At 40.6% G+C, this 18,328-nt stretch overlaps 1 protein-coding gene across 1 annotated transcript; it reads left to right on the forward strand.

Annotated features, from left to right (window-relative positions):
- Nucleotides 1–1,539: 1,539 nt before the first annotated feature.
- On the forward strand, nucleotides 1,540–17,086 carry bckdk (branched chain ketoacid dehydrogenase kinase). Its single transcript, XM_078265644.1, has 11 exons — nucleotides 1,540–1,945; nucleotides 6,875–6,943; nucleotides 7,067–7,177; nucleotides 8,737–8,784; nucleotides 11,203–11,322; nucleotides 12,194–12,292; nucleotides 12,751–12,824; nucleotides 13,956–14,084; nucleotides 15,336–15,425; nucleotides 15,762–15,917; nucleotides 16,249–17,086. The coding sequence occupies exons 1-11, from the start codon at nucleotides 1,700–1,702 to the stop codon at nucleotides 16,391–16,393; spliced, it is 1,287 nt and encodes a 428-aa protein (XP_078121770.1). The 5' UTR covers nucleotides 1,540–1,699; the 3' UTR covers nucleotides 16,394–17,086.
- Nucleotides 17,087–18,328: the final 1,242 nt, after the last annotated feature.

Genomic DNA, 18,328 nt, shown 5'->3' on the forward strand with positions numbered 1-18,328 from the left:
AGGCAAAAAAAAGTGTACAACTATAAAGTAATGTGGACCTTGGAGACTGGGATAACTAATAAAGCCACAAGGTCCTGCTTAAAATCTAGTTTGGGACTAGATATTACTACAAGCCATTCATGACGAATGATGAATAATGAATGGAAAACAATGATTAGTAAAACTGTAGGCTATAACATAGATCAACTCCTGCTCCAAATCTGATCCCTGCTCAGTGTAAAATGTAAAAAAGCAGATTTCCTTTTCCTCATGATGTGTCATCCTTGTCTTCTGTTTAATGCATTGGGTACCACGTTCTTTTCTTTCTGGGATGAGTGTTAAATAGGAATATACTACTCAAAGTACTACTGTAGTTACTATTAAATGGGAATTTGGAAGCAACAGTTTACATACAATGGATAATGGGCTGGAGATGGAGGGGGTCACTCGGTGCCTAGTCTATGTAATCGACGTTCCACTTCCGGGATTGTTTGCCGATGTCCATTTCCTTCCGCTTTCTTTGTGTTGGAATTTTAAACTGGTGGATTTCTGAGGATTATGGTTAACTGCTCCTCAGATCTCTGCAGGGTAAATCCAGACAGCTAGCTAGACTATCTGTCCAATCTGAGTTTTCTCTGGCACGACAACAACTTTTGAACGTTCCACCTAAATAAGTTCCTTCCTTCGCAGCGGCTCAGTGCGGAGCTTAGTGCCGCCCATGACGATTGTGATTGGTTTAAAGTAGTGCTGTCAGTTAAACGCGTTATTAACGGCGTTAATGCAAACCCATTTTAACGGCGTCAATTTTTTTATCGCGAGATTAACGTTCTTTTTGGCCTAGCAAACTTTGTAGTTTTTTTCACATGCTGTTGCATCAACTAGTAACGTTAGAAAAACTACAACCCCACACCGGATCTAGCTAGGCCGCAAACAAAACAACAGGCACGCCGCACACACTAGTTTGGGCTTGCGAGCCGGCCAAAGAGACAGAGTAGTCTCTTTACTCTTTACTTAGTAAGTATTTACTAAGTACTGTACTTAAGTACAGTTTTGAGTATTTCCATTTTATGCTACATTACACTCTACTACATTTTGGAAGCCACTATTGTACGTTTTACTCCACTAAATTTATTTGACAGCTTTAGTGCCTTTGCATATTTAGCTAGATAACTAATACAAAATATAAATAAACTAATACATGACGGTGTGTTATTATAGGTTAAGCTACACAACAATATATAAAGTATTTCAAATTAGTTCTATGTTGCAGTACTTAACTTATTTGTTATCTTTTGTATATTTGCATTCTTTGTAACTGCACTCTTTGAATTTTGTATTGCAACTGCTGCACAGCAATTTCCCCAAAGATAGCTAAATACCTTGTCTTATCTTATTTGTGTTTGGGGAGTAATAGAGGGATCCGATCAGGCTGAGATACTTGTTTACCGACGGCAGCTGGACAGTGTGCGTTGTTGGTGTGGTTCTTCGCTCCGCCTCTAACTGACTGGTTGGTTCTTATTTCATGTCGTCGCCCCAGATCTCTCCCCCACTGGCCAATGCGCACAAAGCCCTTCCTGTACCCTCTCTCTACTGTACTCAGATACGTAACGTGCCTTTGTGCACCATTACGACGCGACCCTAATGGCCTTGTTGCAACTCTAGAATTTAGCGCTAGTTCGGGAACAGGACAGCCGTGTTCACACACACAGTTCGTTTCCACATGCGTCCGGGACTGACAAGTATAGCGGTGGAGATGCTGAGCGGTGCTACCAGCAGGGCCAGGCCGAGGTTCGGCAGCCTCCTGCTGGATCCCCTCACCAAAACAGTGCCGCTGATGTCAAGCACGGGAAGCCGCAGATTTCGGTCCACGTCCTCGATGCAGGGGTTCTCAGAGATGGCAAGAGAGCGGTCGAAGACTGTCACGTCGTTTTACAACCAGTCCGCAATCGACGTTTCCGCAGAAAAGGTAATGAAGTGACTTTTTTTGCCGATGCACCTTCCCGAACGGGCAACGAGGGAGAAAGCTAGATGTAGCTTGATAGTAATGCTAGCTGTTAGCAAGGTTCGTGTTGCGTTCATTGGCCACTGAAAAGACAATACATACGTATTTCTCCAACATAGATTACCGATCCGCTTCAAAGCTAACGTTAGCTGGCTAAGTGAACGAAAATACATATTTTTGAAAATCCAAAATTTCCTAGCCCGTTACGTTAATCCTAACCGCTATTGAAAGATTTTCTCCAGAGGACATGAATGCAGCTCCATGAGAAAATTATGTTTAGCTACTGACATTCTTTAATCTCGAACAAAGCCATCATGTTAAGAAGTATTGCCAGCTCAAATTATTTGTTGTTACTGATGTTGACCGAGAAAAGTGGTCATTCGGTGTTACGTTAAAGCAATGGAGGTCAAGTTATACTCAGTTCAGTTATACAAGCACTTATATTTGTATTTACGGAAACGGCAAACATGGATAGCTCTTTACCAACAAATGCATCTACAGCAACCTCCTCCTTCTTATTTGTTAAAAATATTTTCTTTCTTTTTTTCAAACCATTATTTTCCAAAGAGTTCTTATGCCTGGCAAGAAGATGGATGCCTCAATAGTGTGTCATATGATTTCCAGCTGTCTGGTCAGCTTTTTTTCACTCTGTGTGGAGCAAAACACACACATATTGCAAGTATTTCTTCACAGTTGAATGAGGAAGGAATTTGCAGCTGCCTGTCAAGTTCAAATCATACAATTCCCTACTCTAATGTTGTCAGCTGAAATTGAAAAATGTAGTTGTACAAAATAAAATGCAAATTTAAGTGCATGTAGCCACTGATCTCAAAAACCACACACATGGCTGATTGCAGTCAGCTGCAGTTTTTGTCTTGTGACTTTTTTCTCTTGAGCCACAATCAGGTTAGATTTCCCATGTGTACATTGTGTACTTGTACTTTCCAGATCTGCACAGAAGCACTTTAGACAACCTTTTCACATTGTCATAGCCGGGTTAGTCTCGCATTGCCAGACCTTCCTTCACAGCACTGCGTAGGAGAGTCTGGCTAGTCCACACAGCATTGCGGGATGGGAGAAAAAAGTGCTCTGGTTTTTTGGCATTTCTTTAAACCAATCGAAATCATCTTGGGCGGTGCTAGGCACCTGACGGTGCCACTGCGAAATAGCCTCAGAAAGGAACTTGTTTTGGTGGAACGTGTGTACGTTCAAAAGTTGTTTTAGTCGTGCAACAGAAAACTCAGATTGGACAGATAGTCTAGCTAGCTGTCTGGATTTACCCTGCAGAGATCTGAGGAGCAGTTAACCATAGTCCTCAGAAATCCACCGGAATTTAAAATTCCATCACAAAGAAAGAGGAAGGTTATGGACATCCGGCCGAAAAGAGTGACATCCGGTGGAATTTCGGAGGGACCGGAGAAAACCCATGAAGTGGAACGTCATAGATATAGACTATAGCAGGGTAAACACAGCTACAGCTTTTACAATTAATAGCTGTTTGACTTAGGTGTCCCTGACTGCCAGTTAGGCCCATATTTACACCTGGTATTAACTAGGGCTGGGCATCGGCAATGATTTTCCGATTCGAAAGGATGATGATGATTCAATAACATTTCTGATTCAATATAATTTAAGTTAAGGACATTTCAGTTACAATACCAATTTTGCTTTGATATAAAAGAGATTTTCAGACACAGACTTATGCTGTAAATTGTACAAGCAAGAAGCAAACCTCAAATATTTTTCTAATGCACCAGGTTTATGTTTACATTAAACGTACAATATGTAACTTTCTGCCGCTAGGGGTCTTTCAACCAAAAGAATGGATTGTAAACACGGACTTTGATGACTTAGGGAAGTTTCGTGGAATTATGGGAGTTTTTATTGCTAAACGCTATCGTCAAAGCCCGTCTGTGTCCTTTCGATTTCTTACAGGTTGAGTCATTGTTGCCCATAACACGCTAGCATTCTGCTAATGAATGCTGATTGGTCAGTGAAGGACTGATTACGATCGGAGATCCCACTTGACGGCATCCAAACAGAACCAGAATGTCAGAGTGAATATTTCGGCGTGGTCTTTAAAACATTAGCAAACCTCTTTCTAGCACGTGTATTAACAGGGAGAGCCTAACCTGTCAGCTGTGTCGTCGATGCCTCCAGAGAACAAAGGAAGCGACTCAGAGCTTGCCGTGAAGCAGTATCTCTGGCCGTATATGTGTATGACGTCATTGACATTTTAAAAGGCTTTTTTTAACACCCAGCAGTGTGTATTTTCTTAGCCTCCCCTTTCGAATGCAACATTCAAATTACTAGACAAAAAATGATATCCTGAGAAAAGTGGATTTTGAGGGGTATAGCTCCATAGAGTCCCATTCATTCTGCACTGGCCTGTGAGCGCCCCCTATATGGAACTCTGGTGGAACTGCAACCAGTTCAGAAGCCGGAAGTAACGAGAGAGTGGAACTTCTTCCCTTATTAGAAATTCTTTGCTATCGTTGATTAGAATACTGTTCACTGACGAGTTTACCCATTCAAGTTTATTCACGTTACGTTTAGTAACGTTTATTCATATCATGCTAATAAAATGGCTGCAGTTTCCCCAACATAATTAAGTTTTTCTTGATTCAATCTGTATTGGTAGCTGACCAGTTAGCTAGTGAGCCGGTAAGCTAACATTAGCGGCTAACATTAGCAGGTTTTACCACACTATCACAGTTTATTTCACATGGCAATGTCACCTTTTGGATTTTACCGGGCAGACGGGGTTTGTTGTAATGCTAGTTAGCTACTCAACGTGGCTGAGAGACGGGTGTGGGTGGGGATTCTCCGCGATGGCGATGATGTTCGATGCCTGTTGTGTAGCAGCAGAACATCTCCCAGCTGCCCGATCTCCCCCTTCACTTTTCTTCACTTTAAGTTTTGGTGCTTAATACACCTGTTGTCGGGTTAATTTAGCTAGCTAACTGTAAAGACAGCTAAACACGAAGGGGGGAGAAATTCGGCTGGGAGGAGATTTTCGGTACAAACACAGTTAACGTTTACGGAGACGTAGCTATCTAGCTAACATTATGGATGACCGATGTTGTGACTAAGATGTCTGGGTCTGATATTCTCTGTTTCCCGACGCTTCATTAAACTAGCGATAGCCTCGTAAGCACCGGCTGGGGCTAACGGTAACTAGCTATTGCTACATGTCCCGGCTGTGTTGACAGCTATCATCCCGAATGATGTCTCTTTGTGCCAGGGGAGTGAGGCAGGCAGAGCGGAGTGTGCTAGCTGGCTAAATTAGCATTAGATTAATTGTCTATACAGCTAACGTTAACGTTACTAGTGAACTTATTTGTGGGTTAGCGCAGTGCTGCTTTTATCCATGGTCAAAACAATCATACTACTAAGAACTTGATGAGCGCGTTGAACAATGTTGTAACCCTATGATGTCATCCACCAAGCATTAGCTAGCATTAATGTTAGCTACTTGTCAACCAGCACATACATTGTAGTAACATTAAGATGGATTAATATTTACATGTATCAATAAATAAGGTTTTTGCTGTATTACTGTGTTGCAAAGTGGCATGTTATTAATCACAAAATGATGCATTTTGGCAGAAAAAGCATTACCAGTACATACCAGTATTTTTTTCTGTGACATTGTATGATAGTGCAACTACACAACTCAAAAAAATATATAACATAGGTATGGTCGTTTTTAGACATTTTAATGCAGAAAAGTTACATATTGTACCTTTTTAAGAAGTGACCCCCCAAAAAGAGGATCAATTCACCACATCAACAGGTGAAAAAGCATATATAAAAAGATCAATTTGGGGATTTTATTAATTGATATCAGATCACTCAAACAAATTATTTTTTCACCCAGCCCTAGTATTAACATGAGATCTGATCCCAATTTGAGCCTAACTACCTCCATATGTGGTCTGGCTGATCCAATCATAATTGCCTTCTGCTGGTTTTTTACACCTTTCATTAACATCCATGTTTTCTTATCCAAACAGATTGCATGTTAATGCACGGTGTAAACAGGGTTTTAGCAAGCATTGACAATACCAATGCTGAGCATAACCTTGATGTTATTGGCTGCAGCTATATTATCAAGGCTGTCTTTACAAGCAGGTTTAATATGTGTCAACAGCTACATATTCTTAGCACTTAGTACAGTTTATTTTCAAGACTTTTTATACTATAGCGTGCCTATCCTGTTGATGTGACCATGCGCTACCTTGGGATCATGTTGCACATCATTGTCCTGTAGGTGTAAAGTTGTCCATTGAATTTGTAATCTAATCAGTACCCTGGAATCCAGTCCTTATCCACTTACTGTTTGGAGACACATAACAGGTTTCTCCCCCGTAATACATGTTCAGCATGAGTGACTTTCTGTGGCTGAGCTTGGTTGACTGCACACAAAAATATATTTTTTATACATTTAAATGCATTTAAATTTGCACCTTCTAAGGTATCGACCGAAACAACCCAGTAACAGGTAGTGTACTCCAGTTCTCCAGTCAAACCATACCTGCTTTAGATCCTTTTTGTACCCTGATCTAGAAAAAAATCTATTTGTTTGCTTGCAGCAAATCACTGCAAGCGTTCCTCGGTTAAATGTGATGTGTGATTGGCCCACTATCACGGCACCTGCTGCTTCCATTCACATTCACATGATGGGTATAGAATGAAGTACTCTCTTGGTATCGGTATCCCTTTAAGGCTACTGGTATTGGTACCGGTATCGTAATTTTTTTTATTTAAATGATACCCAGCACTACTCTGAACACGTGATAGTCTCTCCAGTAGCAAAATAGACACGTTTTTCAAGACGTGTGACGTGACCTGTAAATGTGTATGTGATCGTACGTGTTAATGTCTCCCCAGGCCTCAGTGCGACTGACCTTAGCAACCCTGCTGTATTCTGGGAAGTCTCCCGATGGACACCACGTCTTGGTAAATATTTCAGCCACATTGAGAGAACTGCCAAGTGTACCTTTTTAATGAGAAGCTCTTTGATCTCTGTGACTTTTTACTCACTTGCTTTTCTCTATCGTCTCTGTGTGCATGCGATCTCAGAGCAGTGCCAAGTACCTACACAAAGAGCTGCCTGTACGAATCTCCCATCGCATCAAGGGCTTCCGCAGTTTGCCCTTCATCATTGGCTGCAACCCCACCATTCTGCAAGTGGTAAGAACACAATTCTCAAGACACACTGCTCCTGGCCACAGTGTTGGAGCTGTACATGAAGCGAGGGAGCGTCGCGTCGGCCATGCAGCAGATTCTATAATAAGAAAGTGACAACTAGGCCACATCACGGGAGTGTCATGGCTGAACTTTGAATGAAAGGAAGGACATCCTAAAGGCTACAAAAGAGGGCAAACCATTAATCTTTGGCTGCTCTCTATTCCTCAACAAAACATTACATTGTTTGCTAGCTAGCTAAAAAGTCAGTTAATTAGCCTGTATCTATTCCTCCACAAAACATTACATTGTTGGCTAGCTAGTTTAAAAAGTAAGTGAATTAGCCTGTAGCTAAGTAGAAATTTCTGGGGGTCGTCTCCTATTGTATGAACCGGTGATACTGGTACTACATTTGTTTTGTTAAATGCGGTTCTGCCCATGACAATTTCCAAACACTTCCTACTTTTAACACTTTTCATAGGGACTGGTTTCTTCAGGTGAAGGTCATTCCAATGACAACTGTCCACAGTGAAGTTTTTTTGAATATCCAGAGCAACCAGGGCACAGTTCGTGGAAAGATGCATTGTAGTTGAGTTTTTCAAATGCCATTTTGGACAAACAAAATTCCTTTAAACCCCCTTGTATGAATGTGGTGGCACAAGCCACACACAGAGATGTCTTAGAACCTCAGCCAATAAAATCCCCAAAACTATCTGCATGGCTGGGGGCGCCTGGCTACCTCACCTGGTAGAGCAGCCGCCCATATATAGAGGTTTACTCCTCAACGCTGTGGCCGTGGGTTCGACTCTGACCTGTGGCTCTTTGCTGCATGTCATTCCCCCTCTCTCCCTTTTTCATGTCTTTCCTCTATAAATAAAGGCCTAAAAATGCCCCAAAAATAATCTTAAAAGAAAATTTGCAAGCAGATTCACAAACAATGAAATTATGTAAAAGTCTAGATGTATCAACTTCATCATTCATCAGTTATCTGTAACTACTTATCCTATTCAGGGTCACAGAAACACGTATCATGTTTCTTTTATTTTCAGTGGGAGTTTGTGGTTTGTCTCCAGGGTGGGAACATTGTTTTTCCCAGCAGTACGATTGACCACCTCTTCATGTCTTGCTGATGAACTTTCACCTAGATTCCTTCCTTTCTGGAGCTCGTCTGAGCTGGATTACATAAACGCCGCTCCTTTTGTACACCCCAGTTGTAATGTAGGCCAGGGGGGCTTTACTTGCTCTTCTATCAAAAAGAAAACAATACTTGAAGCTGATTTTGAGTTTCAACAGATACACATCCAGATTATGAATTAAAGTTTAATATAGTCCAGTCCTTAATACTCTTAACTGTGGACCAAAGCTTTTTTTTCCTGGGGAGGAGTTGTTCAATTTTGTTTGGACGCATCCTGAAATGTTGTGTAATATTAGTCACGTGTGACTTGTCAGTGGTGCGGGGCCCAGTCAGGGGGCCGGTGCTGGTGATGTGATGCTTAATGGTTGGATGGACGATCACAGAAAATCTGTCTAACTACAGCCTCCACCTCTCCTGTGCTTTCTTGCAGCATGAACTGTACATCAGAGCCTACCACATGCTCATTGACTTTCCCTCGGTGAGTGACACACACACACACACACACACACACACACACACACACACACACAGAGACAGACAAACAGGAAACACAGAGGGTCATGACTTCATTTCTCAGGGAGCGGTTTTACTCATGATCAAAAACAGGAAGTGACAATTTGTTGTCAAGACTTTTGATCTGCCTGCATGTAGCAGTCCCAGGATTGGTCGATCTGTTCAGCACTTAGCCAATCCGCATGTTGCCCTTACTCCTATTTCCATTAAGTTTTTTTTTCTTTCTTTTTTTCCATTATTCAGGTAAGGTATTTGATTTACAGGTATGAATAAACGTGAAAATGAACACAACGTGCAAATCCTTGCACGTTGTGTTCATTTTCCACTAAAGTTCTTAATAAAATGAGAAAATACTTTTCATTTGTCAAGTTCGGCAAATATCCATTGCGTTTCCCCCATATTCATCCTGCAGCAACGCACTGCCGTGAATCCATGAACGAGGCAAGTGTCTGGTTAGTTCATGTTTGTATCAGCAGGACAGTCGAGTGTTATCTAAACCGCAATTAATGTGAAGATAACATTGTCGGTTAAAATAGATCAGTGATACTGTTTTGCTCTCACTGTTCTCCGTGAAGTTTGCTTGAACTGATGTAATGTAGCGTTTTGATGTGGAGTGAGCACTGCCTCGGACTCCATTTAAAAAAATTAAAATAAAAAAAGAAAATAGCCTTTTAAATGCTACGTTGTTTGTAAAGAAATAACGGGAGTAACAGGCGAACCAGCTAAAAGTGCCAAATCATGCCTAGTGGTTCCTCTCGATTCTGAAAAGTAACTGATAAATATAATAAGGGACTTTAAAGTCTTCAATTGAAAGCGGAATTTGGTGTGGTGGTAGCACCCCTCCGGACCCATCCGCCAGGCTGAAGCAGTCAACCTAGGGGAACCACTGTATATCGCCCAGCCCAAGGTCAGGATGGATTGAGTTTCTGTAAACATGCACAGTGTGGAATGTAAGCCAAGCTTCTTCAGTTATTTCTTGGTTGACAGTGACAGTAAACCACCTTAGCCTCGGCTCTGTATTTAACTCTATTCCCAATGTTGAGCTCTTGGAAGATATAAGTTTGTTCATTTGGTCCTGTGTTAGTATATGTAAAACCGCAGACAATGCCAGAACACGTTTTCTCTTCTGCACTGTAGAGATTCTGGCACCCATTTGTTCCTTTATTTACATTTATTAGTCTGATCTGAAAAGTTGCCCTACCGCATTCTACGCTAGCTAAAAAAACATGACATCTTACATACATGTAAAGGTATGCACCCTCATGCTGGATGTAGTTTAACTTTCCTAATGCTGAAGAAACAGAAGCTCTAGTGACACCAGCAGGAGTTGACTATAATAGTTCTGAACTGTTATGTGGGTTAAGAAATAGATATTTGATTATCGGACAACATAAGATCTTTTATTTGTAAGAATCGACTACCCATGCTTTTTTTTGACTCTGGGTGCTATAGCCAATAAAGACTGACTAAACCACATTAAAAAGGGGGTGAAGTTACCTGTACTGTAATAGGTAGCCTAAATTATAATGTATTAATAATGTACATAATGCATATTTCCACAGCACTAATTCCATCACTAGCCAACAGTATCTTTCTCTTTTCAACAGAAATACTGTTTTCATTCGCTCATTAATTCAAGTAACTTCTACTTTTTTTAATCATTGTGAAGCTACTGTCAGTGGAATTCAACACTTTCTGCAGGCTTTTCACATTAAAAGCCAGAAAATGGGAGGGATTATGCTCTTTGATACGGTGGAAGGCCTTTGTTGTGAAACATCTGTGCAGGAAGTGTAGTTTCATTGATGGTGTGAGTAAAAACTTAAAAATTTCTGTTGTTAACAACTTAACAGCGATAGGAGAAAAAAAAAGAAGAGACAAAGTAGATGCTCTATTAGGCCTGCACAATTCGGGGGAAAAATATCAATCCCGATTATTTTTTTTTTGCTTAGAATTGATATCACGATTCTCTGCCACGATTTTTTTCTCACAAAGTGTAATGTTTATCGCACATATGAACCATGACAAAACAAAACAAATTGGCAGTACCAAACAGATTTTTTTTTGGGCATTTTTTTTTTGGCACCTGTAGCACATTGCGCATCACCACAAGCCTGTAAACACAGAGGCTTCGATGAATAAAGAAAATAATGTACATACTGGCCATTTAAGTACAGTAGGCTACCAGAAATAGTGACATATAACACATTGAACTAAATATGGCCCTGATACAGGCTCGATCTGAACTCCTTGAATATGTCTTTACATAATTAAAACATGTCAATGTCAAATGCTTTCAATAAATTAATTGAAGGAGAAAAAAAAAAAGTAATTTATAATGTCACGTTTTAAAGAGTTGATCTGACGTGTCCCATTCTGTTTACAGATCAAAGATCAGGACGAGGAGGCACAGTTCTGTAAACTGGTGCAGCAGCTGCTGGACGACCACAAAGATGTGGTCACCATGCTGGCCCAGGGCTTCAGAGAGTGTCGCCGACACATCCAGGTAACAACTGCACCTCCAAAACTGCAGGATGGACCCCATGTTGGAAAGGATTCCCCACAAATAATTTTGCAATGATAGCCTGTGTAGAGTATTAAATTGAGGACATTTCTATACTTTCATCAGCGTAATTTAAGGGTCCTTCGGCTGTCGGAAAGATTCTGTTAAGGTTCTAAATTCATGTCTTAAAAAGCGTTAAAGGTTTCTTGAATCCGTCATTTTTTGCTAATGAAATCTACTAATCTGGTCTTAAAGGGGTGATAGAATGATTATATAGGGTATTTCACACTGTTCCTTAAGGTCTCCTAATAGGGTATGTAACATTGGTTGGGCTGAAAATGGCCCGAGTGCTATTCTATGGGCCCTAAACTACCCTGTGAATATGGCCCTATTTTGAACAAGAGCTTTTCTTCCAAAATATGGTATGCTCATGAATATTTAGAAGAGCGGTGCACTGATTGGTCGAGCGAACCACATACACATACATTGGAGACGAGACAGCAGGTCTCATATTTCAGACACTGCAATGCATTGTTTGTCTGCTATTTTGTTACTAAATTCACTTCTGAGACTTTTTTTATGTGAGAAATCAACTATATAAAGCTCAAATATGGGCTGTTTTACGAAAATTGATGGCTAATTTCAAATTTGGTAAGACGTGTCGGACTTCAGGAGCTCCACACAGTCTGACGAGAAAGCGGCAGCCCGCTGTGCTACATACCCAGGGCAAAGTCACCGTTTCTGGGTTAATGGACTACCGGGGCTCGGTGGTTCGTTGAGATTTGCCCGTTTTCAGAGGTTAATATTTTAGATTTTAGAGCAAATCAGTCTTTATTTGATGGGTTTCAGTAGCTGTTTTTTCCTACTATTGCAGGATGAGGCGATCCTCCGCAGCTTCCTGGATACAACACTGTGCTCTCGTCTGGGAATCCGAATGTTGGCCACGCACCACCTCGCCCTCCACGAGGACAATGTACGTCTGAGTGTTTCTGGGATTCAAACTTAGTTTAAACATTTGTCCTGTGTTGTTTCCCTGGAGCAGGATACGTGGTTAGCCTAGAGTTAGGGTCGTTTGTTGTCATTTCCTAAAACAGCTGGTTATTGTAGTTTTTAGCAAGTATTACTTAAACAAGAGGATACAGTGCATTTGTTGGGGAATACTTTTAGCTGTTGGGAAGCAAGTTTGTATTTGCAGTTGAAATGGTATTTTAATGTCGCAGCAAGTGAATTAATTAATTAAGGAGCAGGATCTACAGTAGGAGAAAAAATCCCACACAACTACAACAGTTTTTTTTTTTTTTTTAAAGTGCTCTATAAATAAAGATTATTATTATTACAGATTGAATAAAACTACAGTCAGTTATTTAAAAAAAAATATATACCGTTTCTTTGATTTGAGTGAAAAGTTAAATATTTCTTTTCTTGTTTCAGCCTGATTTTGTTGGGATGATATGCAGACGTCTCTCCCCGAAAAAGATCATCGAGAAGTGGGTGGACTTTGCCAGGTAAGTGTTTATTTATCCCCTTTAGATGACTTTCCCCTTCTAAATGAGCACTTTGTTGACTGAGGGAAGTCAAAGTTCAGCTGATAAACTCAAAAGCAAATGTGTTTCAGCGCCTGGAGCTGTGAATGAGATATGAGCTATCGTCCTTGTTTACCTTCTGTAATCTTATCAAAATGACCTCTTTAGAGTCTGTGATTTTTACAGACTTTACAGAAAGTTCACAAAGAAAGTTCACACACTTTGTGGACTAATAATCAGCTTGGAAATGATCAATGTATCTGTTATTGTTTGGGGCAGTGTACAGCTGGTGAACACAATGAAATCAGCACTTTTACAGTATAATTACAATACATTTCTATATATATCTCAACAAATATTGGCTGGATACAATGCAATTTGGTTCACACTTTAAGTCCTACTTAAGTGTGATTTATGGTTCTGCGGCGGCTCCGCGCAGAGCTTTCGCCGTGGGCGGAAGTTTATACTTGTGTGTTGGTGTGTGCGCCGATCTCTTTAGGAGAATAGCAGTGCGTGGGTGGGTGTGTGTGTGTGGTGGAGAGAGTGACACTGATTAGCTTCAGAGCGAGTAGCGACTCTAGAGTTATAGTGAGAGAAACACAGTGTCTCCCCTGTGCTTTCTGACCACGGTGGGAAATCTGTAGCAGGAATTGTTAACCCTCTCCTTGGTTTCATGCTGCTTATGGAGAAGGAGAACCAGGAAATGAGAAGGTGGGAATGCAACGCTGCCAAGCCACGGCCAAGTGAACCAATCACAGTTGTTGCGTCGCTGCGACGTGTAGTTGTATGTCAGGCTACGGCGTAGGGTCTGTATCTCCACATATCTACGTACGTACCCACGGCGTCAATTTAATGCATAAGCATAAATTGGCCTTTAGTATGAATTGTAATAGCTTTGCTGACCCCTTAACTTTTTATCTAGCACCCTCGTCCGGTCAAAATTGAATCTGTGCAATATTTTGGTTTATGACCAAATACCTGCAAAACTAATGGCATTCCCATCAGCCTCAGCTTTACTTTGCGTTTAGTGCTAATAATCAAATGCTAGCCTGTTAAAACACTAAACTGGGACGGTGACCATGGTAAACATTAACGGTTCCTCCGGTCCACCAGGCGCCTGTGTGAGCACCAGTACGGTAACTCGCCCAGAGTGAGGATCAACGGACACGTGGCAGCTCGCTTCCCCTTCATCCCTCTGCCTCTGGATTACATCCTGCCCGAGCTCCTCAAGAATGCCATGAGGTAACCTCACCACTCATACATACTGCACATGTCGGTGTTCATCCATCTCCTGTTGTTGAAAGACCTTGAGATCTAGAGATGGAAATCACAGTGTAGCATTTTCTTTTTCTCAAGTTTGGATGGAATGATACAGTCAGTTCTCGGTACAACCCACAATTACATTACATTCATTTAGCTGACACTTCTATCTAGGTGTGGGGGGAAAAAAACTTGGAAATCATACGTATTGTTTTTTTGTTTTTTTTTGCGACAATTTTACCAATGATTGACCTAAATATTTTCTGTTTATACGGTACCGCAGACAGCGACTACATCATATTTGTTTCCAGCAAAACAGAGTGAAATCAGAAAATGCAGAAAATACATGTTATGTACTTCTTTACAAATTAAATAAATGTCAGGCTGACATTCTTCTTAGAAAACAAGTAGTTTCTCTCAAATGTCTCATGATATATTGTCTCTAGAAGTGTATTATTCATCTTTTTTTTGTTAAGGAAGGAAAAGAAAATCGCAATACTCGATACTATCGAATCACAATACTTCTAGAATGGCAATACAAATCTAATCGGCACCCATGTGTCGTGAAAGAATCGTATCGGGACAAAAGCATATGGTCCCAGCCTTACTTCTATCCAAAGCGACTTAACAATAAGTGCATTGAACCACCCAATCATGCGAGTACATACAATTCATCAAATAAGCAAAACTGCTTCAAGTGCTACATTTTACAAACAAGAAATAGATAGGGCCAGGATGCAGTCTGAGTAGGTGCGTTTTCAGTCTGCGACAGAACATGTGTAGGGTTTCTGCTGTGCTGATGTCGCTTGGGACTCGGGAGCTCGTTCCACCAATGTGTAGTCAGGGCAGAATGTGGCATAATTCATCTCCCTTTGTATCCTTTTTCGAATGAATTATTAGTGAAAGTAGGTTGACTTTTGCAGTTTTTTTTCTACCGTTCACAGAAAGTGTAATAACCTGTGCTTCATATAGTTTAACAATCACTCTTAAAAAACGGCCTATAGGAATCAACAAATAATATTAAATATATATTTAATAGTGAAATAAATAATTAATAATGGGTTTTAGCAGGTATTCCTCCTCATGAGTTTATGGGGTGGTGGGGGGTTCCCCGCTGTCCCTGGCTAACATGTCTGCAAGCTAGACTTGACCGTTGAGTCTTTTATGAAATGAGAGCATACTTTACACTCTGACCATTTACTCCCAATGACATCCGTTTATTTGTCTCCTCAGGGCCACCATGGAAAGCCATCTGGACACCCCATACAATGTGCCCGATGTGGTCGTCACCATTGCCAATAACGACATTGATTTTGTCATCAGGTGAGCGGCTAAATGTCTGTACAATTGCTACTGGTTTAAAAGAAAAATACTTATTTATAAAGCAATATTCAAGTTCCATAGGGGTGTTTGTCTGCAGAGCCCCTTCAGGTGTTGCTATCAAAGGATAAGATCCAACACTTAACTATAAATCAAATCCTACGGCGTGGCTGCTATTAACTCCTTGCCTCAAGTATGACAATACGAGTCTTAGCTGGTGTTTTAAGAAAGCTGGAGGGTTTTAATTTAAGCCAAAGAAAAGGACACTAGTCAACTGTTGTGTCGCTCAAAGCTTCCAAAGATAATTTTTATTTTTTTTATTTATTTTTTATTTTTAAGGATTTCAGATCGTGGCGGCGGCATTCCTCACAATATCATAGACAAGGTGATGGACTACCACTTCAGCACGGCTGAGGAGAGCGCACAGGATCCCCGCATGAGCAACTTCTTCAACAACATTACCAACAGTGGAAACCAATCCAACCCTATGCATGGGTGAGAATTTAAAAGTGCAGAATGTACTTGTTTAGTTTTTACAAATGTAGAGGAAATGGCACTTAGAGAGAGATTTTGTCGATTTTAAATCCAGCTCTGTGTCATGCCAGTGTGGGCAGTGTGTTTAGATAAATGGTGTGTTCCCACACGAAGATGACACAGAGCTGGATTGAAATCGGCAAAGTATCCCTTTGACCTGGCTTGTGTAATCATTGAAATGAGGTGGGGTTTTTTTTGTTGATTTTGCCTAAGTCTACACTAACAAAAACGGTACCAGGCGTTCTGGCATTGACAATTGATTTCTAAAAGTCTGTGTATTTGTCTTCTGCAGATTTGGTTTCGGTTTGCCCACATCCAGGGCCTACGCTGAGTACCTGGGCGGTTCTCTGTCCGTACAGTCTATGCAGGGCATCGGCACTGATGTCTACCTTCGTCTGCGCCACATTGACGGCAAAGGAGAGAGCTTCCGAGTGTAAAGCTTTGGTCATCCTCGTAGATCCCAACCTAGGAAATCAGGCCATGCAGGAGTGCAGAGCGTTCCCTACCAGCTACGGCTGGCATGGACTACAGGACTTTGGTCCACAAAGTGATAGCCTACACACAGTATGTTGTCAGAAAGCTCCCAAATTCACCAACCCACTTCTTGTTTTTTGTTTTGTTTTTGCCTTTCTGATTATAAGCTATGTTAGCTCTCAAGTTGATGATTATAGTTGTTTTTTTTTTTCTCTGTGTTTTGTACCCTGTGGCATGTCGTCTTGAAGTTTTAACAGGAGTATGAATTTTTGAATGTTTAGGTTATCGGGACAAACTGTGCATGATAGTGGACATTGACGTTAACGTGGAAGAAAAGGAAGGAAGAGCTTCAGTTTTAAAGAAGTTCACTTTGAAGTTTCATAGCCTCAAAATAAGAACAGACATTTTGATGATTCAATGTTTCAAATACAATGTCTGAGACACTCCAGCAATCCTGTCAAAATCTCCTCAAAGTGCACAAAGCCTTCCGGGACGTTATCAGCTGTTTTTATCTAAATCTAAGGTCTACAAGGGAAAACCGCAGTAAACAAGTATAAACTTAAGTGCTAAAGCATGTGCTGTAAAACCTCAATTCTTGACAAACCATAGTGAAATTCTAAAAAAAAACATCTCTTGAGTACAGCTCAGAGGAACAACTTCCGAAACACCAAAAGCTCATTTAACATCTTTGTTCAGCAGTATTTTTGTGGAGCTTTCAGGCGGGGAAGCCAACGAGTTGTTCAGTTGCCTTACTGTGTGACGCTAGTCCTTCAACCGCATGCCGACTTTTCTTGTCTTCATTTTGTTGCCTTTATCGGTTCACACAGATATACCATGTCAGTCAGCTTCATTAGTTTGATGTCAGATGTTGTTGGTCTTTGCACAATGAATAGAATGTTTTTGTTTTGTTTTTTTTAGAAAGTGTGTCAGTTGTATGTCAAGTTTGCTGTCTTTTCGAAAAAAAGTTTTGTACCAGAATACATTTAAGATAGGTCAACGACAGGGTTTCTGCACTGTTAACTATGGAAGTTCAGATCGGCCAAGCTTGCTAGACTTTTAGGTCGATTTTCTCCAGAGCACAACTTGATTATGTCTTGAGACAACAAATGTCCATATAATGTCTTTTTTTAAAAAAATTTTATTTACATTTTTTTTATTTGGAGTTTTTCTCCTTTTTTCTGCTAATTTAGAAATTCCCCCAGTTCCCCAACGACTTGTCACTGCTAAAGGTCTCTGTATACTTCAAAAATAACAATGTCGTCCGACCACTTCGAAAGAAAAAAGTGTTAATACCTGTTACGTATGGGCACAGACCTGCCATGATCTCCTCATGGCTGCATCCCTAATCACTCTCAAAAGTGTCTTTTGTGATCCTACAAGCATATTGAGTCACTAGTGCAACAAGGATGCGATCCCTCACAGACTCCCCATGCACAAACACGACCGTCTTGTTTTTTGTTTTTTAAGCCCGTCATTTTAATAATTATCAAATGAAAACGTTATCTCTTGTTATCAAACTTTTTTTTCTTCATGTTATGTCACCTGAAATCTCTCATCATCTATCCAGAATCTGTCCATGTTGGTTTCAGTCATTCCTCTCGACCTGAAACCTTGAACAAATGAGTACCACAAAAACATCAGTTGTCTTGAGAAAAAAGAAAAAAAAAGTGTGATTAGGGATAAAACTGACAAAATAATCAAGTTGTGATCTCAAAATAATCAACCTAACCTGTCTAGCAAACCCTGGCCTTTCTGAGTTACCAGTTAGTTATGTAATACAGTACAGAGATTAACCAAGAAGCCAAGTCCTGAAGTTTAGAAATCTGCCCAAATGATTAACCAACTCAAGCACTCCTCACATTTTGTTGAACATTCCCCAGTGGGCACCAGTTGTGAAG

The sequence above is a fragment of the Sander vitreus genome, chromosome 13 (assembly GCF_031162955.1).
Source record: "Sander vitreus isolate 19-12246 chromosome 13, sanVit1, whole genome shotgun sequence".
Lineage (NCBI taxonomy): Eukaryota > Metazoa > Chordata > Actinopteri > Perciformes > Percidae > Sander > Sander vitreus.

What these genes read in the sequence shown, in the direction of transcription:
- bckdk (XM_078265644.1), top strand. Translation starts at nt 1,700, where the DNA reads ATGCGTCCGGGACTGACAAGTATAGCGGTGGAGATGCTGAGCGGTGCT. An exon ending in TCGACGTTTCCGCAGAAAAG is followed by an intron (nt 1,946 to 6,874) that starts GTAATGAAGTGA and finishes ATGTCTCCCCAG; the next exon opens with GCCTCAGTGCGACTGACCTT. An exon ending in AGTGTCGCCGACACATCCAG is followed by an intron (nt 11,323 to 12,193) that starts GTAACAACTGCA and finishes CTACTATTGCAG; the next exon opens with GATGAGGCGATCCTCCGCAG.